Raw genomic sequence first — 22,735 nt, forward strand, 5'->3', positions numbered from 1 at the left:
AAATTCAGTTAAATGAATAAACAAAAAGCCCATGTGCTGACATATAAGGCCAGCTAACACCCATACCATTTACACCTGACCCCTGAGAGAAATCTAAACTTGCAGCTGGAATCTTTACAAGAAGTCAGAAACAGCTACATATGGTAAAAGATGAGTGTTTGCCCCTCATGAAACGTGATGGATGCCTTGTTCTGGTCTAGAAAGGGAGTTTCAATAATCTGAAATCACAAGACAGAAGCAGATACTGCAGCATTTTAGACATTCTGACAGGAAAGAGTGACAAACTAAAATGCCCTCCCTGAAGGTTCCATACAAGGCCCCCCAACTCACTCACTCATCTCTGGAACCCACATGGTGAAATGGAAGGAGATAACCAGCTGCTACAAGTTGTCCTCTAATCCACACACACAAACTTTTTAAGAAACAAAACAATACCAAAACATAGTATGTAATGCTAATTAGGGTCAACCTCTTATTTCCAAGATTCTCAGACTGCCTAAACCAAACCTTTACACTTGCCCACTCTCCTCTTCTGGCCCAAGCCTTACAGTTCCACTCCATGGAACTTGGAGACTTTTTAAAAAACTTCATGGTGCCTAGGGGTGATTGCCTGCTTAGCATGTGTAGACTACATTCAATCCTTACCACAGCAAGCAAGTTCATTAATCAATTAAGCTTCTTTAAAACACTCCCTGAATCTACTTATACTTACACACGTTATCACTGAGTGAAGCTACCTGTGTTACTCATTCCTAGAGTGAAAGGAATCTCAACAAGAGATTGACTCAGTTATGAATTGGGGCCATGAGGCAGGGGCCTCTGTATGCACTTAGGGAGAAGCTGAGTGGACCACCTAAGACACAGGCTGAGCCCCCATCACACCTCTCCTATCCTCTTGGCTCCATTTTTTATTGGTGATGCTCTCTCTTCTTTTAGATTCTTTTTCTTACTCTTGCTCCAAGGACTGCCAAGAAGGATGCCACTGGCAATTTAGCTGCTAATCATTGAAAAAAAGTTTCCTAGGGTGAATGAGCTGAATAAAGATGCAGAGCTCTGGCTGGAATGGGCCCAGCAGGACCCTGAGCACATAGAGAACTGCTAGGTACTCACACAGCAATGGGCATCTGAACAACAATTAGGAAGCTAACCAGACCCTTGGGCTCTGGACTTAAGGTATTCTGCTGTCCCCTCCTTCAAAAGGGTAAACAGAAAACAATGTGGTCGTCTGAACAAGAATGGTTCCCACAGGCTCATGTATTTGAATTCTTGGTCCCCAGGGAGTGATCAGCAGGATTAGGAGGTATGGCCTTGTTGGAGGAATTGTGTATGTTGGAGGATGGGCTTGGAAGTTTCAAAAGCCTTGCCAGGGCCAGTTTAACCCTCTCTGCCTGAAGATCAGGACATAGCTCTTAGCTACTGCTCCAGTGCCATAACTCTTACTCCCATAATGACAATGGACTGAGACTCTAAAACTGTAAGCAAGAACCTATTAAATGCTTCCTTTTCTAATAGTTGCCTTGGTCATGGTGTCTTTTCACAGCAAAGAACAGTAACTAAGTAACGAGACCTCCTATACAGTGACAAATGCATATACTAAATTCTCAATGCATCATACCAATGTATACACTACAGATGACACTGGATCCAAATATACAGGGTAAAGACCCAGCACTAGAACAGTGTGATTCCTAGTGTGTCTCTGGTAGGTCTCCTCAAGTCCTACTGTGTTCAGTTCTGCACACACATGTTCCTCATGGAAAAGCAACACCCTGCTCCAGGTCCTTTCCAAGTTGTACAAGACCTCAGTAGACTGTATCTCAATTAAAACATCATCTGTCCATACTATCCCCAAGCTCATATGAAAATGCAATTTTAAAAACCAGGTCATGAAAGGTTAATGTAGTGTATAGCTGTTCTGTCTGGGACCATGAAACATCACCCCTAGAGATGTAGCAGGTAGTTAACTGTCCCACATACCCATGACTTTGAAGTACCTGCTCCCGGGGAGTGCCTCAGGCTACCTTTAAAACCTGAGAAACACATAGGCTGCCCTCTTCCCTCTCTCATGGAACTTGGATGCTGGGACAGTCTCAGGCAGAAGAACAGTGTGGGACCCTGCTTCACCTTTTCAGGACCCTGTGACAATTCCTCTGTTCTATCTTATGAGGTTTCCTTTCTTTTTTTTTTTTTTTTTTTTTTTTTTTGGTTTTTTCGAAACAGGGTTTCTCTGTGTAGCTTTGCGTCTTTCCTGGAACTCGCTTTGGAGACCAGGCTGGCCTCGAACTCACAGAGATCCGCCTGCCTCTGCCTCCCGAGTGCTGGGATTAAAGGCGTGCGCCACCACCGCCCGGTCGAGGTTTCCTTTCTTAATAAATCCCTTTGTCCTTTAAGCAGACTCCATGGCTTTCTCACTTTACCTGTTGCCCACATGGGTGGGCCATCCCCACGGCCCTTATCTGTGAGGGGAATCCTAAAACCCTCGCCTGCTAGCAGCAGCTCAAATCCCGCCCACAGAGGTCAGGAGTTTCTGCTCCGCCAGACACATGCCTGCGACACCATCTAACTCGTGCCTGTGTTCTGCGGTCCAGGGCTAGCTGCATGTGGCCGAGTGACCTTTCATGAGCCACACAGATCTCAAAGACCAAAAAAAGTATGTTACAAATAGGAAAATGTGGGCTGGAGAGATGGCTCAGCAGTTAAGAGCATTGGCTGTTCTTCCAGAGGTCCTGAGTTCAATTCCCAGCACCCACATGGTGGCTCACAACCATCTATAATGAGATCTAGCGCCCTCTTCTGGCCTGCAGGCATACATGCAGACAGAGCACTGTATACATAATAAATAAATCTTTTAAAAAAATAGGAAAATGTTTATTTTACTGATATATAAGTGCTCAAAGATTTGCAAAACAAAAAAATCTGAGTTTACTAACTAGATATTTTTAATTCTAATTTTCCCTCATCTACTAATTTTAGACAATGCATATGAATAAAAGCCAATGAATAAAAGCCAATTTCAAAACTAGCTTACAGGAGGCACAGTGGTACATGCCTGTAATCTCACTACTCATAAAGCTCAGGTAAGAGGATAGCAAATTCAAGGCTAACCTGGAATATATAGCAAGACCCTGCCCCCAAAAACCAAACCAAACCAACCAACAACAAAATAGCTCAGAGGCAGCAAAAACTAGTAGTGTACCTTTAAAAATACCATGCAGGCTGAGGAGATGGCCCAGTGGGGGAACTCCTAACCTGAGTTCCATCTCCAGAACCCAGAGTCAGATGGAAGGATAACTGGTACACACGCATACTTTTACAAAACATAGTATGTAATGCTAATTATAGTCGGTCTCTTATTCCCAAGGTTCTCAGACACTCTTGACTGCCTAAACCAAACCCCTGGCTGCCCGCAACACTTATGACAGCAACCTTACCTTGGGTGGCTCAAGCAGGAGTTCGTGGAAAGATCCAAGTCTTCCTCGAATGGCTTCTAGAACACTCTTGTTAACTGAACAAGCTGAGTGACCCATGCCTGGTGGGCAGATCTCTATATGGCCTTCAAATCTGGAAAGCAAATGAAGGTAACTACTGTGATTCAGAAGAATTCACTAGAGTTCTCCATGTCAACTCTGCAGGTTCACACTTCACGAATCTGTGACTACATTACGGTGGTATCAAAGGCTGAGAAACAGAGTATTAAGACTCATGAGATTGGCCACCATGCCCTGAGAACCTAAAGGGGTTGAGGTATTGACAGGTAGGCTATTATGTCATCTCCAGAGTCCCCTGAACCATCCATTTCCTGTCTCTACCTGATCAGAAAATGTGGAATCAAATGGAAGGCTGATCCAAGTCACAAGACACATTGCATTACCTGCCAGCTGGAAATGTTAACAATTAGTGGGCCCCTACTTATCCCTTAGAGTATTTTTGGATAAATATCACTGATTTCTATTTAGAGGATTTAATTTATTTTACATAAAAGTCAGTTTTCAATCATTACAACTCATCCCTTAAAAAAAAGAAAGTAAGAAAACTCTAGGTGTCTAGACTTGATGTGGGAAAAATTTCACACACGAGCCTCTTGCACTGGGCAGCCAGGCACCATTATGGTGAGTACAGGGTGGCAAAATGGCAGGGGGTGGGAGAGAGAGACAGACAGACAGAGGAGGGGGATTCATGTGCTGGGGAAAAGCAGATCTGAAGACATGAGGGCAGTCAGGAACGGGCTGAGGTAGATGCCCTGTTTGTCACCCAGGGCCATGACATGTTTCAGCTGTGGGGATCATGTTGATATCCATGGCTGCTACCATGAAGGGCCCTGTGGACGCCTGGAGTCTGGATCACTACCTGTGACCAAGTTGATGTTCAAGAGATGTAGACTCACAGGGGCCCTGATCCAGAATTCCTGGGCCTCCACCCAGGACCATGGTGATGCCTGGTCCAGACTGCTGCCAGGGGCCACGTCTGGGTCCATGGCCCTGCTGCAGCTGGGCTGAGTTGATATCTAAGGTTCCTGTTACCACCAAGGGCTATGCAGAGGCCCGAAGTCTGGGCCTACATCTGAGACAATGTTAGTCTGAGAGGATCAAGCTGCTGCCGGGGTCATACAGACCTAGGTAGCCTATGCTGTCACCTAGGGCCATAGTGTCATCGGGTCCTGAACTATGGATGTCCATGGACCATGTCTCGTTTCATAACACAACAAGGGTCTGTGTCAATGTCCATGGCTCCTGCTACCATCGAAAGCTGAGTGGATACCTACCCGGGGTCTGGGCTGCCACCTGGGGAAATATTGGCATTTGGGGGCCTCATTGCCATTTGGGCCATGCTAATCAGTGTGATCTGCAATGCCAACTAGGGCTGCGATGACATCAGGATCCAGGCTGTTGCCAAGGACCATGTTTGGGTCTGTGGTCCTACTACAGCCTGAGTCTGTGATATCTGTGGCCTGTGTTGCCACCAAAGGCCACACTGATGCCCAGAATCTGGGCCCACACTAGGAGCCATGTTGGGGTGTGAGGATTTGAGGGCCACGCTGCCATGGGATCCATAGTAGAGCTGACCCTGTGGACTGAGGCGCAGGTGATCTGGCACCGCTAATGCTTGTGGGAGATACAGCCCTACCCTTCCTCTACAATATGGAGTGGGTGAAGGAAAGATGACTTCTCCCCTCCCCTGCCCTGTGGTGGGTGGGAGAGCTGGCTCTGTGGTCATGAGAGTGGGAGAATTGGCCCTGCACCTCAATAGAGCTGACCCTATCGGCTGGGATGCAGGTGAGCGAGCTTGGGGGCATAGGAGCGGGAGGACTGATCCTGCCCGCCCATCATCTGCCATGTAGTGGCATGGGTGAGGGAAAGAAGCCCTCTTTCCCTGCTTGCCACTTGCAGCAGTTGAGAGAGCTGGCCTTGGGGCCATGAGTGTGGGAGAACTGGTCCTGCACCCCACCAGCTACAGCACACAGGAGAACGGGCACAGCATCTCACTAGAGCTGACCCTGTTTGCCGGGGTGCAGGTGAGCAGAGCCTGTGGGTATAAAAGCAGGAGAGCTGCCCCGTCCCCTCTGGTATACCAGAGTAGGGCAAAGGTAAAGAAAACATGCCCTCCTCCCCACCCCTTGCCACCTGCGACAGGTGGGAGAGTCGACCCTGGGGGCATGAAAATGGAAAAGCTAATCCTGCCCCTCACTGAGTTCAGCAATCCAGAAAGTAGGCCTGCACTTTGCCTGAGCAAAACAGTAGAGCTGTTCTTGGGAGTGTGAGTGTGGGTGAGCTAGTCCTGAAGGTGTGAGAGCAGAACTCGCCCCATTCCTTGCTGTCTGCTACATTGTGTGAGATAGCAGGGGCAGTGCTGGAGAACTTGCTTGGGTGGTGATGATGATGATGAGGGAAAACTGGCAGACTGACCAACCTAACTATCAGCCAGATCCAGAACCAGACTATAAGGGAGTCCACCCCAGCACCCATCCACCTCATCTATGAACTGTTGGCATATGTGAAGGAGAGGAACCTACAAATCCAAAGCTGCAGGATCTCGATGACACAAGGCAACACAGGATATCCATGAGTAGTACCTGTGAGGCCCAGTACCAAGGGTGAGCAGAAGCCAGAGGCCTTGAACCAGACCAGTGACTCATCTCAGTGAACAGTTACAAGACGTACAGACTAAAGGATATACTGTGTGACTCACTGGGCCACACTACAGCTTCGATGCCAAGATTTCTTAATTATTTCGATTTTATTTTTAAGTTTTGTTTTTCTTGGGGTGGTGCAAAAGCAGAGGGCAGAAAGAGTGGGATTAGGATGCATGGTTTGAAATCAAAAAATAATAAAAGACTAAAGATGGAATGGGACTCCCAATTTAAGTGGTACTGTGACTACAAGGGGACAGTAGTTCTCAAGTAGGGGGAAAGAATAAGCCCAGAAAGGGAAGGAGGACCTAGCTCAACGTGAAATGGGGCTATGAAGTTCAATTAAAAGTGCTATGTAGACTGTTACAGTCAGATTGCCTCTGACCTCTTCAATTATCAGTTAATTACTGATCACTAACGAAAGAAACCCTTGAGGATGTCCTTCCTGGGACAGCAGTGAGGAGCCCATCAGGCCCATCAGCAGGCCAAGGGCTGCACACCTCTGGGCACACCTGGAAATCAGAGAGTGCTCACTGCAGTCAGGAATGCTGGAAAGCACACCACCTATGCTATGTTAGCTCCATCGAGTGCTGAAGGCAGCTTTCAGAAACACAATTCCTAAAGAAAGGGGAAGAGCCATCCCTCTGACTGAGTGCTAGCTCCTCCAGAGAAATGCCACCTTAATCCTCACAGCCTGTGTAAACTATTTGGGGAAAAGACCTCCAAAGATGTAAGGACTTTTGAGATGAAAGAGTAACCTGGATTGTGCAGATGGACCCACAGTGCTATCACAAGGGTACTTAGAGAATAGAAGACAGACAGACAGACACACAGAAAGATAAGGACAAATGAAACAGTGGCCATAGGCCATGGAGTTGCCAAAAGTCAGTAGAAACTGAAGAGGCAGGGAACCATCATTTCTCTGTGCCTCTCTGGGAATGTAGCACTGCTAACACCACAGTCTTTAAAGTCTGGCACTGAGGACTGCTGCTCTAGGACTCAGCTCCTGAAATGGTGGGTTGCAACCCAATATGAGGTAATATAATTGACGGTGGGGGTGGAGGTGAGGAGGAGAGATGGAAAAATATTTGGCAACAATAAAGACTTCTGAATGTACACAACAGGCAAAAACTAATTCACAATCAAACGTGTAATGAATCCAAGGTGCTTCTTACAGGACTCACTTGAGTTGCATCACAAACTTCCTGGCTGCCTGGGTTCTGGACATGTAACACATGCACATCCATCACACCACATGATGCCAATAAAGACCACTGAAATACCTTGTCTTAGTTGGGGTTTTTATTGCTGTGAAGAGAAACCATGACCATGGCAACTCTTATAAAGGAAAACATCTAACTGGGGCTGGCTTCCAGTTTTAGAGCTTTAGTCCATTATCGTCATGGAGGGAAACATAGTGGCATGCATTCAGATGTGGTGCTGGAGAAGGACCTGAGAGTTCTACATCTTAATCCATAGGCAGCAGAACCAACTGTGTCTCACACTAAGCAAAGCTTGAGCACAGGAGTCCTCAAAGCCTTCCCGCACAGACCTCCTCCAACAAAGCCATACCTGCCAACAGTACCAGTCCCTATGCGAGCCATTTTCTTTTAAACCATCACACACCTTGGCTCAGATTTGAGGCTATGGTCTGCTACACTGTTTTATTGCACAGTTTTCTGCTCTTAGACAAATATGACAGTTTAATTATAATAATCTCAGCACGAAAAACCAAATTAGTAAGTCATCAGATCACATTATGTTACAATGTTTGATTTTAAAACTACTGTTGGACTTAATGATGAAGTTCACACGCCGTTAATCCCAGCACTCAGGAGGCAGAGCCAGGCAGATCTCTGTGAGTTCGAGGCCAGCCTAGTCACAGAGATCCAGGACAGGCACCAAAACTACACTGAGAAACCCTGTCTCCAAAAAACCAAATCAAAACCAAACAACACATTAAGTGAACACTTACTTGGGATTAGAACAAAATTTCTTTATATGGTCCTAACTATACATCTGCCATTTTGCACTGCATAGCCTTCTTAGCATTGAGGAATATAAAATAAAGTTGAACAAGCTCCACAGCCTGTAGCCATGATTTATTTATTTAGGTAAAATAAACAAGCATATCCATCTCACTATGAAAATTTGCTTTTACCTTTAACAGTAAAATTGTATGTATACTAATGACTGTTTTAAAAGAAACTTAAAGCCAGGTGGTGGTAGCACACACCTTTAATCTCAACTCTCAGGAGGCAGAGGCAGCCTGGTCTACAGAGCAAGTTCCAGAATAGCTAGGCCAACACAGACAAACCCTGCCTAGAAAAAACGAGAGAGAGAGAGAGAGAGAGAGAGAGAGAGAGAGAGAGAGAGAGAGAGAGAGAGAGAGAGAGAGAGAGAGACAGAGAGAGACAGACAGACACAGAGAGAGAGACAGACACAGAGAGAGACTCAGAGAGAGAGACAGAGAGAAACTTAAGCCTTGTCATCAATAAATGTTTGATCTGCACATTTACTTTATATAAAGTATTAAGTGAAAATGTCTTTAGTCAAAAGGGACCATGAGTGGGAAATGTTCAAAAAACTTAACTGTAAGCCGCCAAGTTGTGGCTTTGTTTACAGACACAGAAAACAAAATGGGACTTTCAGAAGTATGCAATAGTGAGACTAGAGATATGACTTGGTAGAGTGCTTGCCTAGCATGGAGGAAGCCCTGGGTTCAATCCCCAGCACCACTGAAACCAGGTATGCTGGTACAAACCTGTAATCCACTCTGGATTAATGATCGATGGGGGGGAGGACCCAGCCTTGTTGGGGGAATTCCTGCAGAGCAGCAGCTGGTTTGATGACCTGCCTTTTGTGATCCCTACCTTCTACCTTCTATCTCCAGTACCTTCTGTTTCAAGTCTTATTAAGAGTTTCCTAGGTGTTCAAAACCTATGCAAACTTGGTTGAGGGACAATACAGAAAACTGTGGTATTGCTTAAATGAAAATTTGCATTTGGCATTGTCCCTTTGGGGAGCTTAGATAACAGGTTTTGGGATACCGAGATTAACTTGCTAAAGGTGTAAATTAGGGAACAATAAAAAGCCCTTTGCTAGCTATGGTGAGTCAGTCCAGAGAGGGTGATAACCCTGCAGCTGGAAAGAAAGGCTAAAATGCTCCTTAGGTGCCTCTGTCTTCTTTTCCACAGACGCGTGTGAAACCCACACCGGATATACAACACAGACCACAGTAAGCAAGGACACCATTTGGCTAGTAGTACTGGGTGTTTACAAGAAAGTAGACGCAGCAAGCCATGAAGAGCAAGCAGCACCCCACCATGGCCTCTGCGTCAGTCCAAGTCCAGGTTCCCACTCAGTCTGAGTTCTTACTTTGGCTTTCCTCAAATGAACTATCATTCAGGATATGTAAGCCAAATAAACATTTTCTTCCCTAAGTTTCTTTTGGTCATGGTGTTTTATCACAGCAAAAAAATCACCCTAAGATAGTCTCCCATATTGTATTGGTTTTGAAGACATGAAAGGGTTCATGGAGAACAGCTGAGGCTTGTTACAACATAAAGGGTGAGAGATACTGAAGGGAGATGAAGAGAGGCCATTGGTGAAAGTACAGCCTATCTGCAGCAGAGACCAGAGGATACTGGAAATGCCAGGACTATGGACCATCTGCCAAAACAGTATGCAGTTATTAAGTTCTGGAGCCTGCTAGGCCTATCAGACAAACAGTGTACAATACAGATAGCAGAGCTGGAGAACTGGGAATAACCATGAGTTAATCTCAGAAGTTGAGCTGACATTGATCTGTTTACACTGCTTTTTGCTGTGATCTGTTCATAACTATACCTTGGTTCTTTCCTTCTGGAATAAGAAAGAATGGAACTCAATTTGGTTTTTCAGAAGCTTCGGAAAGATGGACTGTGTTTTTGTAAGGGACAAAGAAAAGGTCAAGTTGACAAGGAGTGGATCTGTGGTGGCTAATCGTGGTTGTTAGCAGGGAAGAGGGAACCACACTAAAGAATTGCCTCCATCTGATTGGTTATGGACATGTTTCTGAGGCATTTTCTTGATTGCTAACTGGAAGGGCCCAACCCACTGTGTGAGGCAAAATCCCTAGGCTGATGGGCCTAGGTTTTAGAAGAAAGCTGGCTGAACATAATTCTGAAGCAAGTCAGTAAGCAGCATTCTCATGTTCCTTCTGCTTCAAGCTCCAGCCTGAGCTCCTGCCTTGGCTCCTCTCAATGACAAGACTATAACCTGTAAAATGAAATAAACCCTTTCCTCCCAAAGTTGGTTGGTCACAGCATTTGTTACAGCAACAGAATTCAAAAGTAGAACATCAAGGATTATGATTTGGCAACATGTCTAAGAAAACTGCCTGGGTCAAAGATTTCCTTCTGGAACTTGTAGAGTTTTAGGATTAACTTCTGCCTCTATAATACATTTCAAGTAAGTTTTTCTACGATCTAGGAGTTAAAACTTTTTTTTTTTTTTTTTGCATAATGATGTCAAATACACTGCCCCACAGGCACTTATTGGAACTTTCCCCACATCCCTATTAGAACTGTGTGTGTGTGTGTGTGTGTGTGTGTGTGTGTGTGTGTGTGTGTGTGTGTGTGTGTGTGTGTGTGTGTGTCCCCTAGGGATCTGGGCACCTACTCTCTTTCCACTGTCCAGTTGGCTATGGTTTTGTACCAAGTCCTGAAAACACAGTATGAGCTCTTCAAATGCATTTGAAATGATTTTCTGGGCTATTGTCTTCGCTTTAGAGTTTCCACAAAGTTTAGAATTAGATTGATTTCTATTACAACTTTTGTTTAGATTTTGAGTGGCACTGTCTGCATCTATAAGTTAGTTTGGGGAGCACTGACAATATGGAAGTATTTACATTGATTTAGGTCAGTATACTTTTCATTTTGCTAGATTTATACATACATAATTCCTTTTCTATAATGGACAAATGTTTATTTCAAATTCCAATTGCTCATGACAAGTACGTATAAATGCAATTACATTTTGAGTATTTTATTGACTTTCTGTCCCGGACTCTTGCTACATTTGCTTACTAGTTACGAGGTTTCTTTTTGCTTTTTAAAAAAAAGGACAAAAATAGGGTCTCTGTACATAGACGTGGTATGCTCAGCACTTGAAATATTATTTAAGATTTGCTCAAAAACAATCCTGTGATCTATGGCCAAGCAGTTCTATATTATCCTCTCCTATCTAGATGCCATTTTCTTCATCTGCCTTACTATACTGGCTAATCCTTGCAAAAGATTTGCTAATTTACATGAAAGAATTTAAAGAAATGATGGAAAGGTCTTCTTTTGTTTATATGATTTTTGAGAGACAAACGAGCCTTGCAGTCACTTCACTGTACCATATTATGCTTTTAGTATATTATTTTATTGCTACATATTTTGTTTTAAGGTGAATGTACAAGCATGTGTGTGGCTGTGTGCCTCTGCATGAGCATGGAAAACAGAGGATGTCTGGTGTTGTAGAATATTATGTGTGTTACTTTTGTTTATGTTGTATTTGTTTAACTCTGTGAAGCTGTGTTACTGTGCCTGTCTAAAACACCTGATGATCTAATCTAGAACTGAATGGCCAATAACAAGCAAGGCGGGAGAAAGGATAGGAAGGGCTGGCAGGGAGAAAGAATATAAAGAGAAATCTGGGAGGAAAAAAGAAGTAGCCAGGGAAGGAGGAGGGCTCCTGGGGCCAGCCATCCAGCTACACAGCAAGCCATGAAGTAAGAGTAAGATTTACAGAAGTTAAGAACAGGAAAAGTCCAGAGGCAAAAGGTAGACAGAATAATTTAAGGAAAGCTGGCAAGAAACAAGCTAAGCTGAGGCCTGGCATTTATAATTAAGAATAAGTCTCCATGTGTGATTTATTTGGGAGCGGGCTGGCAGGCCCCCCCAAAAGAGCAAAAACAAAACAATATTTTGGCATATCAACATGGTGCTCGAATTTCCAATGGGCCTGAGAGTTTAAGAGTTTCTGCCTGCTGGCAGCCCTTGAGCAGCCAGTACGTTAAGCAGGAACAAAAACTAAGTACAAATGCCTGCCACAGTACAAGCACTGGCATTCTAGAGCTCTAGGAAGGTTGAATGCAGATGCTGGTCAGATCCAAGCAGTTTCAAATTTCACGCTTGGTTTTCATGACCTGAGAAGCAGGTGGAGCCAGCTAAGAGTCGTGCAGAGGATCCAGGTGTAGGTCAGCAGTATAAAGGTTTGCTCATACAGTCAAAAAAGGCTGAAGATAAGATGAGAAATACATATAGGGAGTCTGGATCCTGTTTGTTATTGTGTTGATTTTGAATTTTTGGATAGTTGAAAAGCAAAGGACAGCTGCAAAGAGACCTGGAATTGAAAGAGGGACTGTTGAAATAAATCAGCCTGTATACTTTAGGACTGCCTTAACTTTTAACAAGTCAAAAAATACATTTGTCAAATGGAAATCAAAAATGCTTTGGAGAAGAGTTTTTGCTTTTGTTCCCACAAGAGATGAGAAGCTATGGATTCCTTCAGTGTTAATATGGATCAGGTTTGATCAGAGACCTCCTAAATCTTGACAGGTGATATCTATCAGCAAAGATTACTGCTGGTCTTCCCCAAGATTTGGCCATTATCTCAAATTTTCTCTCTGGGACCCTAAAGATAATTCGTCCTCAGACAGTAGGAAGCAGTTTGGAGAATACTATGCCCAAATTCCAAGAGAGGGGTGGGAAGCTTTTGGTTATTTGGTGGGTTATGGGTGTTTGTTATCATTTAGGGAAATATAGAATATTGTTACAAATTTAGTTATTTTTGTTACATTGTATGTTCTACTCTTGTTTAAAGGGTTTTTTGTATATTGATAAAAATTTTAGGTTATTTTTGTTACAACATATTGTATGTATGTTTCTATTTTTGTTTGAGGTTTTGTGCCTATGCAGTTCATTTGGAAATGTGAAGTTCTAGTTTTTGAAAACTATTATAAACTATACAGGATAATCAGGAAACACAGGTTAGTGGTTAGTCATTTATAACAATCAAATTTGTAGATATGCTTTCGGGATCATATAGATATATTTTAGATAGATAGATGGTCTTCAAACCTTTCAAAGACCTACAGAATATGGCATTTAAAATCTTTTGTTAAACATAGGGTTTTTCATGACAATGAGACACATCTGCTCCTGGCAGCAACAATTTACTTCAGAGAGGATGGGCACTGAAGAACTCCTTATAGAGTTTCCTTTCATTGTGGCAAGGTTAGCCACGGAGCAAAGAAACTGCTCTTGCGTTTGACTGCTGACAATGTGCTGTGCAGACTGGATATGCAACACACACAGGAAAAAGACTGTTGAACTCTGCCAAAACAAGGCAAGGACAGTCCTTCAAAATTCCTGCTTCACAGAAGAGTCTGCTAGATATTCTGCAGAACACACAGGAAAGCGACTAACAAATTTTGCCAATATAGGCAGAACAGTCTTTTAAATTTCCTGCTTCACTAAAAAGTTTACCAGATATTCTGGGCCTATAGGCCGAAGATAGATGCCCTAACATTGCTGAGGAACTTTTGGTGAGTGTCCAGGCAGCAAGATGTCTCTGTTGTTAGAGAATAGTAATTCCTTCTGGGGTCTTTGATGAAGTTAAAGACTAAATAATTAGAGTTTCAATTTTTCTCAGTTATGATAGAAAGTAAATTATGAATAAAACTTTGGAGTCACTAGGATGGATGGTGGAGTGTTTTCTCTGAATTTGCTAAATGTAAATGGACTGACTATAAATTAATTGATAACTGTTTTTGTTGTATGTAGTTATACAATGTTAAAGTTAAAACCTTTCTTTTTATTTAGACAAAAAGGCGAAAATGTAGAATATTATTTTAAGGTGTGTTACTTTTATTTATGTTGCATTTGTTTAAGTCTGTGAAGCTGTGTTACTTTGCCTGTCTAAAGTACCTGCTGGTCTAATAAAGAGCTGAACAATCAATAGTGAGACAGGAGAGAAAAACAGGTGGGGCTGGCAGGCAGAGATGATAAAAAGGAGGAGAAATCTGGGGAGAGAGAAGAAAGAGCCAGAGAAAGAGGAAGACATCAGGGGCCAGCCACCCAGCTACACAGCTAGACAAAGAGTAAGAGTAAGATTTAAAGAAGAGAACAGGAAAAGTCCAGAGGCAAAAGGTTGACTGCATAATTTAAGGAAAGCTGGCAAAAAAAAACCAAGCTAAGGCTGAGCATGTGTAATTAAGAATAAGCCTCCCTCTCTCCATGCTCCTCTTCCTGTTTCCTCTCTCTGTTCCCACTCTGTTCCCTCCCCCAGGCCTGGCTCCCCGCCCCCTTCTTTTTCCTCCAATAAAGCTCTAAAAACTGAAGGGAAAAAAAAAAAATGTGTGATTTATTTGAGAGCTGGGTGCCCCCCAAAAGAGCAAAAACAAACCAACAACAGTCTGGTGTCCTGCTCTATCACTTATCACATTCCTTGAGACAGGGTCTTTCACTGGACCTGGAGCTATGCTGGGAGCCAGCAAGAAACCACCGGGAGCCTCTTTGTCTCTGTCCACCCTAACACTGGGGGTACAGGACATTCATTAAGCCATCTCCAGGTCTAACTGATGTAATTGGTCAGCTACTATTTCCTTAAGGCATTTTCACCTAGCTCTTGTGTACTCCTGTTATATGTAATGGTTATTTTCATCTACTTCAGTTAGTTCCTTTTTAACAGGGGTTTGCAATGCGTTCCTTTTCCACACTGATACATCTCTACTCAGAATTCATCTTCTGCACCTAACTCGACAGGCAAGGAATGTTCTTTCTGAAGGGTTCAACACCAACTTATTTTCTTCAATGGCTATAAAATGGAGCTATTTCTTAAGTAACCCTTTGCAGGTTTTTCCCTTTAGGAAGTTAAATTCCTTTAACTCTTGAATATTTTTAATGAGTTATCTGTGGCATTTCTATATTCTTTTAATGTCCACAAAACAGTACTAGCTTCTTTTCCACCCACCCCCTTTTTGTTCTAATCTGTATCTTTTCTACTTTTCATTTCCACAATCCGTCTAATAGTTTACCCATTTTATTGGTCATTTCAAAGGAACAGCCTTTGGTTTAATTGGTTTTCTGTATTTTTTTCCTCTTTATACCACTGATTTCTTCTCTTTAGTTTTATTATTTCTCTTCTACATAGGCTTAATTTTAAAAAGGCTAAATGGGCTGGAGAGGTGGCTCAGTGGTAGAAGAGAAGCAATTCCTACAGTTGTCCTCTGATCTCCACACATGTACAATGGGGAACCTTGAATGAGCGCGCGCGCGCGCACACACACACACACACACACACACACAGAGTGAGGGGGTGGCAGTGGAAACCACACCTTCCCCTACTACTTTCTCAGTATTTCCTTGCTTCATGGGACTTTCAGTTACTGTGTGTTGCTTGCACCAGCCATTTCTTCAAGGGTGCTTTGGTTCTTTTTATCAGACAAGAGGGTCAGAAAACAAGACTTAAGGCACTCAAATGTGTTCCTGTAGTTACTGTTTGTAGTTACTGTTGTTCTCAGCTGACAGGAGATGTTTGTATTTAACTCTTCATCATGGTCCTCTCTGTGAGATTCTCTCAAATGTTGGGGCCTATGATAAATGCTGAGGACTCTTCATTTGTTTTCATCTCTTGCATTTCTCCACACAATCTCCCATCCCTGAATCTTTCCATCTGTTCTGTTTGCATACTGCCTACTTTTCCATTGCTCTAACATGATAATGGCATTTACACTAAATTCCCTTTTTCTGACAGTGGTCCTTTAGTGTTGACTTTGACTCGATCTGGTTAACAGCGAGTGAAGCAAGGCTTAGGTTCTGTTGTTATGCTTGCCTTCAGTACTCCAATCTCTAGTTATTTTGCATGTATGGTTAGGGCTCGTGTGCCAAATTCTTCTCTACATATGATGTACCCATGGTTTATATAGTCCCTGTAAGCCTGCTCCTCCTGGGCCTTGGGAGAGTTTACACACACACACACACACACACACACACACACACACACACACACACACACACTTCACAAAAATATAATTGAACTACTGTGTCATCAACATGAGGAAACTCAGGGAGGATGCAGCTAAGATGCATAGGTGAGGAGCTGTAGTGTGCACTCACACCTTATTTTTTGAACTCTGTTAAAACAACCTGGAATCTATTCCAGTTTTCGGCATGTGAATTTTCATACCACTACCTTTCTTGGCGGTAACACAGCAGCAGGTTTCCCACCATGGATCTTCACTTGTACTTCTCGGGCCTTAGTAACAGGACAACACAAGGTAGGGCACAGTTCTTCTTCCTCTTCCCTCACACCCCATAAGCCTTTCATCTGAGATCCTGGCTTTACAGATATACTGCCTGGCAATCTGATGCTCTTCACAAGTAATGCTTTCTTCTTAGCCAGATACTTCTGAGATTTAACCCTTTTTCCCTGGGATTCAGAAATCTCACCAAGATCAAGTGAAGATCCACAATCTAACTGTACTTTCAAAGTTTGATCTTGCTCAATGGTACTGTGTTTTCTCCCTTACATCTGCTAAAAATGTCATATCTACTATTCCTCGGGTTTCATTCTTTCTCAAGTCAGAGTCATCCTATAAGCCACACAGTACCACTCAGTATGACATTAAAACATAGAGAAGGTAAAGGCCCTGAGGCATGAGCTGAAAGATAGCTGGACACAACTGAGGAACACCTACCATGCTGGTTACGTGACTTAAAATATGAATTTCTAGGGAAGAAGGAGAAAGGCAAATTACAGATTCTCCAAATTACAACAAATTTGAAAGTCTTACTACCAAACTGCCTTCCATTATTACTGAGATTAGGCAGGCCAGTGGCAGGGGCCAGGCATTTGGGGAGTAGAGCTGGTAAGGCTGCCTTCACTATTACCCTAGAGACCTACATTTCATCACTAAGAGGAGCAACAGAAGCCTTGGCTGGGGAAGACTTCACCCTTCTCTTCATGTCATCTGCTTCACTGGAAAGGTCCAGTAACAACAGGCGAAACAATGCAATCTCTGCATAGTCCTCCAACACTTAATCCGTGGCTTATTGAAACACATTCCACATTCATGATATGAAACACAAGTGTTTCCTTTAAAGCCTCATGCTGCCTGCTCATCCAACCTCTGAAGTGCAATACTCACAGTGAGCCCCAAAAAACAACAGAAGTTAGTCTGAGGAAGGGAATCCGGAGATGAAAGAGTCCCTCCCTCCATCAGCACCTGCCAATTGGGGCACCCTCCTCCATCTTCACAAGAACATAGCCAGACAGTTGTCTGGGCCACTGTCCATGTTTGGGGTTTACTCACCTGGCATCCATTTTGGTGGCACACTAACTACAGCAAAGACAAAGCTGTGTCAAAAACCTGTTTGATCAAACCATACTGTTCAACTAAATCTCTATAGGCTGCACTCAGTTAAATGACATCAGTGTCTCTACAGCAGTAAGATTCAACATCTCATCTTCAAAGGCATGCTATAGTAGCTCACCTGGCATTTAACTCTTAGTTTTTAAGACATCTAAAAGCAAAACAAGAAGGATGATTTAGTGAGATAAAAGGAAAGCTCACGTTGGCCGTCGAGTCTCAAGTAGAGTCAGTAAAATCTGGATTGCACTGACTATGGCTGATTCGTTCTTCTCCTTGTGAAAAATATTTGATAAAAGCTGCTCTATAATTTCTTGCCTGGGGAAAGAAATCAATAGTCAAGCACTGATTGCAATGTTATTTAACAGTAACAACTAAAAAGATGCAACACAATCCTTAGGAGCACTCATCCATACACAGGCATGTTTGCTTTCCACTTCAAATGTCACTACTACAGCAATTCTTCTTAGTTAGGAAGTTTATCCCCCTTTAAGAGGACAGGGGTCCCAGTTTGCCTTTACCAACCTTGCTGTTTTCCCTCAGGTATGGCTGCTGTGTGATTACCAACGATCCAAAACAGGTAAAACAGACTATTACCCACTGACTTTTACTCTACAGTTCTCAATGGTAAGACAGGAGAAGTAGCACTATAAAGGTGGAAATATCGTGTAGAGGAGTCACAGCACTAAAGGATAGACTACAGCAGTGGTTCTCAACCTTCCTAACACTGCAATACAGTCCTCATGGTGTGCTGACCCCAACTATAACATTATTTTAGTTGCTACTTTATAACTGTAATTTTGCTACCGTTATGAATTGTAATATAAATATTTGATATGCAACCCCTGTGAAAGAGTCATTAGACATGCCACCCGCCTCCCAAGGGCATTGCAACCCACAGGTTGAGAACCACTGGACTAGGGGTTTGGAGCTGTGCTTCTGGCAACTATGTTCTTCAATGGTGGCTTCCCAGCTGGAATAGCACTGATGCCTGTCTCTATCAAGTTCGGACAATGCAGGGTTCTCACCACAGGAAAGTCGCTGTTAGAACCACTGACATCTATTCAAAGGCAATGACAAACAGGCCCCAACCATCTCACGGCTCTATCAACTCGGAATTCTGTCACACTAGGAGTTCTGATGGACAAAACAATGTAATAACCAGCAAAAACTTAGGATTTACTAACACAGTAGTGGTGCCATATCCAGAGCCTTATCCAAACACCACTATCCATCACTCAGACACCAGCAGCAGGCACAGGATGGAACGTGCCACACAGGAGGAGGGGATGCCTTTCAGCCTCTAGATGAGGAAGGGCTTTCTCACAGTCATGCTCCCATTTTCAAACACAGGAGTGATATCAGCCAAGCATCAGTAAAACTCGCAATGTATGAAGCCTTCTAGATCATTCATCCACATCATTGGGACAAAGGCTTGTACTCTGAGTTTTGTTTTTCGTATGTGTGGCCACAGAAACTTACATCTATAAAATTGACTCAAATGAACAAAACTAAGTTCATTACGATCCAGAATTAAGCTGCATAGTCTAGCTCAATGAATTATTTTGAAGAATTTGAAATTTGGGGCTGGAGAGGTGGCTCAGGGGTTAAGAGCACTGGCTGTTCTTCCAGAGGTCCTGAGTTCAATTCCCAGCAACCACAAGATGGTTCACAACCATCTGCAATGAGATCTGGTGCCCTCTTCTGGTGTACAGGTATACTACACACGTGATAAATAAATCTTAAAAAAAAAAAAAAAAAAAAAAATTGAGGGCTGGAGAGATGGCTCAGAGGTTAAGAGCACTGACTGCTCTTCCAGAGGTCCTGAGTTCAATTCCTAGCAACCACGTGGTGGCTCACAACCATCTGTAATGAGATCTGGTTCCTTCTTCTGTGTACATAATAAATTAAAAAAAAATTGAAATTTTCAATTTCAAAATTTGCTAGAGATACTAGCTAGAATATGCTTTTAATTCAGACTCAAACTTCCTCCTAAACTTCATGTCCACTAACACAGGCTTTCTTTCTTGGTAGTACTTCTCTCAAACACTCTTCAGTTTAGGCCCATTCAAACCCACCCCTGTACACCTTTTTCACTCGTGACATACATACACAGTGGTACCAAACCTTTGGGTAATTCAGTATTCTAATACAGGGAATTTTTGATGTCTCACTAAAAGACTGGCTCTCTGATATCACCATTACAGTAACTACACTATTTGATCGTTAACCATAGACTACATGGTGGTGTGAATGAAAATGGCCCCCCTAGGCTCACGGGGAATGGCACTATTTGAAAGGATTAAGAGGTGTGGCCTAGTTGGAATAAGTATTTAACTGGGGGTGGGTTTTGAGGTTTCAGAAGCCTAAGCCAGGTCCAGAGGCTCACTCTCTCTTCCTGCTGCCTACCTATTGGGATGCAGAACTCTCAGCTACCATGTCTGCCTGCATGCTGCCATGTTCCCTGCCATGAGGAGAGAATGAACTAAACCTCTGAAACTGTAAGCCAGCCCCAATGAAATGCTCTCTTTTATAAGAATTTCCATGGTCGTGGTGTCACTTCATAGCAATAGAACACTGGCTCAGACAATACATTTTTATATACTGTTATCAGATGTATTAACCAAATACGTGGAGTGAGCAACTATAGTTAATGGAGGTTTTCTAAACTCACAGCAGCCTTCTATTATTACTATAGTTTCTCAACCCACAAACAATAAAAGAACCAGCACCACAAAACTGTCAAATATAAGATATTCTGAAGGGGAGGGCAGCGCTCTCGCTCCCTCCCTCCCTCCCTCTCTCTCTGCTTCCTGACGGTATACAAAATAACCAACTGCCCCATACTTCATACATACATCATGCCGTGATGGACTTTACTTTCAAACTGTGAGCCAAATTACACTCTTCATTCCTTAAGAGAGAGAAGCAGGAGGGAGAAAGAGAAAGAAGGAGAAAGGACCCATCATAATGTACGTTAGGTTTTAGAAGGGCACTAACTCACCTGGTACATGTATCTGAAGAAATTCACTCTAACATGTACTGATATAAATCATGACTATATACTTCTCTTAATTTCAGAAGTTAGTGAGAACTAGAGTCACAGCTTGAAGGTTAGAAGCAAGCATACACACGGCCTCTGGTGGTCCTATGGAGCTCAGAGCTCACTCACTGCTGGCCAGTTCAGCAGGTAGACCTAGTCTATAGCACTGGCCACTCACTACATGTGGACACCAACCAACAGTCAGAAGAGAACTCACTGACTCTAACATGTTCTAATTATAAATGCCAGCTTCCAAGACTCCATATTTAAAACTCATTAAAATTATGTGTTGCTTTTTGCTGTGTTTCTATTGGACAGCAGCTTTGTAAACCATATGAAATTGCTGATACTCAAAAAAGGAAGTTTTTTTTGTTTTGTTTGTTTGAGACAGGGTCTCACTATGTAGCCCTGTGTCCTGGAGCTCAGAAACTGACCTGCCTACGCCTCCCAAGTGATGGGTAAGGGCATGTGCTGCCACACGCAGCCAAACACTCAGAATTTTTAACTGCCTCAAGCAGCAGTTTTGCACAGCTCACTTACAGAGCACTACAACTGGCAGGATCTGGATGTGGAAGAGGAATCCATACATAAAATGAGACATAACACCAAGAACTACGGGGTCTGTGCATGTGCCATTCTCTCCTTTGGCAACAACTCTGGGAATACAAGTCAGTTTTCTCTCAGACAGCTACAGAGCTATTTTGTCTCTGGTTTGGCCCTCCCGTGTCTTACAGACACTTTGGCAAAAGATGCAGAGGAGCCTCTTTGCATCACAGGACTACGAAGGGACACATAACACCATGAGAGACAAGCCAAGAGCAGTAGACCGAAGTAGACCACCACTGTGTCTAGTGCTACTGTGCACTCTTTCCAGACATACCTTCCACAGGAGTCTCCTTTTCCATAACACCACTTTAACAGTGTGGGCATAAGTCAAGGACATACCCATGCTAACAACCAATGTTCTCTCTGAAAATGTGAGAATCATGGAAATCAAAACAGCAGCCAGTCCCTGAGGGATCTTCCCCTCAACACGAGAGTAAACAAGGTGACTACTCAGGCAGCCTGAGTCAGCTACAAAGACACAGTGGCCTGAGGAAGATCTTCAGGAGAAACCAACAACTTAAATGGGTCAAATGCATACATACAGAAGACTCTATTTAAAATAAAAATAAAAATTAGAAAGAAAAAAAAAAAGAAACCCTCCAAGTCATGGTGTGATTGTTCCACGTCAGGATGGCTCTGTAAAACTCAGCTTTGCAGGCATGGAGAAGTTGCAAGTCCACATATACATGCCACTGGTTCCCCTTCTTGCTCTTTTGGTCTCTCCTGTGTCACCAATGGTATAAAGAAGAAAAGCAGGCTTTCCTGCTTTGCATAGGGTTTTTCTGACTCAATGTCCACAAATGAGCACTTCACTTACCAGTCACTCACAATGTAACACATCGAACTGCATCAATGAGGAAAGTAAGAACCAAACGGTAAACATACTTTTCTAGAGTGGCAAGCAGGGGATCTGGTTCTGTACTGTTCTGAACTTGTAACATCTGGTCTCTGCTCAGGCGAACAATTTCACAAAGTGATTGTGAGGCATTTGAATGTCGCTAAAGGAAAAAGGTACAATTTTAGCTATAGAACTTGTTAGAAGTTAACTTTATAGTAAAAGTGAAGGGTAACACAAGTTAAAACCATCTATGAGCTTCAATGAGCAGTGTAGTCGCAAAGAAAAGGACGAAGCATCTAACCACCAGGCTGATGAGCTTCCCTTCCACAACTGCACAGTGCAGATAGATCACCATGTGTACAGACGTGTGAGCAAGGCCTGACATGGACAAATGTCTTTGACCAAATACTTGGGGGGGAAAAAAGGTATCCCACACATATACCTTTATTAGCTCAGACAGATAAAACACATACTAGCTCAAATATTGAAAAAGAAAACAAAAAACTTAATACAATTTTGTGGAAGATAGAAGGTGGAGTGTCCATCTACCTTTCAAGAAGCTCTAGCCTCGGCATTCATGTCCTGTGGGAAACCGTAACATTTCAGAACACTACCTTCCTTAGAAATGATACATACTGGGAATCAGCACCCATACACTAGAATAGTAACCTAACACTTTTTAAAATGATTATTAACCCTCTCACCCCACCCCTGTATTTG

General features: G+C 43.1%; 1 protein-coding gene across 29 annotated transcripts in view; it reads right to left on the reverse strand.

Annotated features, from left to right (window-relative positions):
• Nucleotides 1-22,735, reverse strand: part of Ppp6r3 (protein phosphatase 6 regulatory subunit 3) — a 128,053-nt gene that overhangs the window by 43,337 nt on the left and 61,981 nt on the right. For all 29 annotated transcript variants that reach the window (XR_013046487.1, XR_013046469.1, XR_013046458.1 and 26 more), the window contains 3 exons: nt 22,063-22,175; nt 17,733-17,846; nt 3,432-3,561 (listed from right to left, as the gene is read on the reverse strand). Coding sequence is in view for 23 of the 29 variants with exons in the window: in XM_006980500.4 (XP_006980562.1) it covers nt 3,432-3,561; nt 17,733-17,846; nt 22,063-22,175 (357 nt within the window). In the remaining 6 variants the exon portion in view is untranslated. The remainder of the gene's footprint in view (nt 1-3,431; nt 3,562-17,732; nt 17,847-22,062; nt 22,176-22,735) is intronic.

This window comes from Peromyscus maniculatus, chromosome 1 (genome assembly GCF_049852395.1).
Source record: "Peromyscus maniculatus bairdii isolate BWxNUB_F1_BW_parent chromosome 1, HU_Pman_BW_mat_3.1, whole genome shotgun sequence".
Taxonomy (NCBI): Eukaryota; Metazoa; Chordata; class Mammalia; order Rodentia; family Cricetidae; genus Peromyscus; species Peromyscus maniculatus.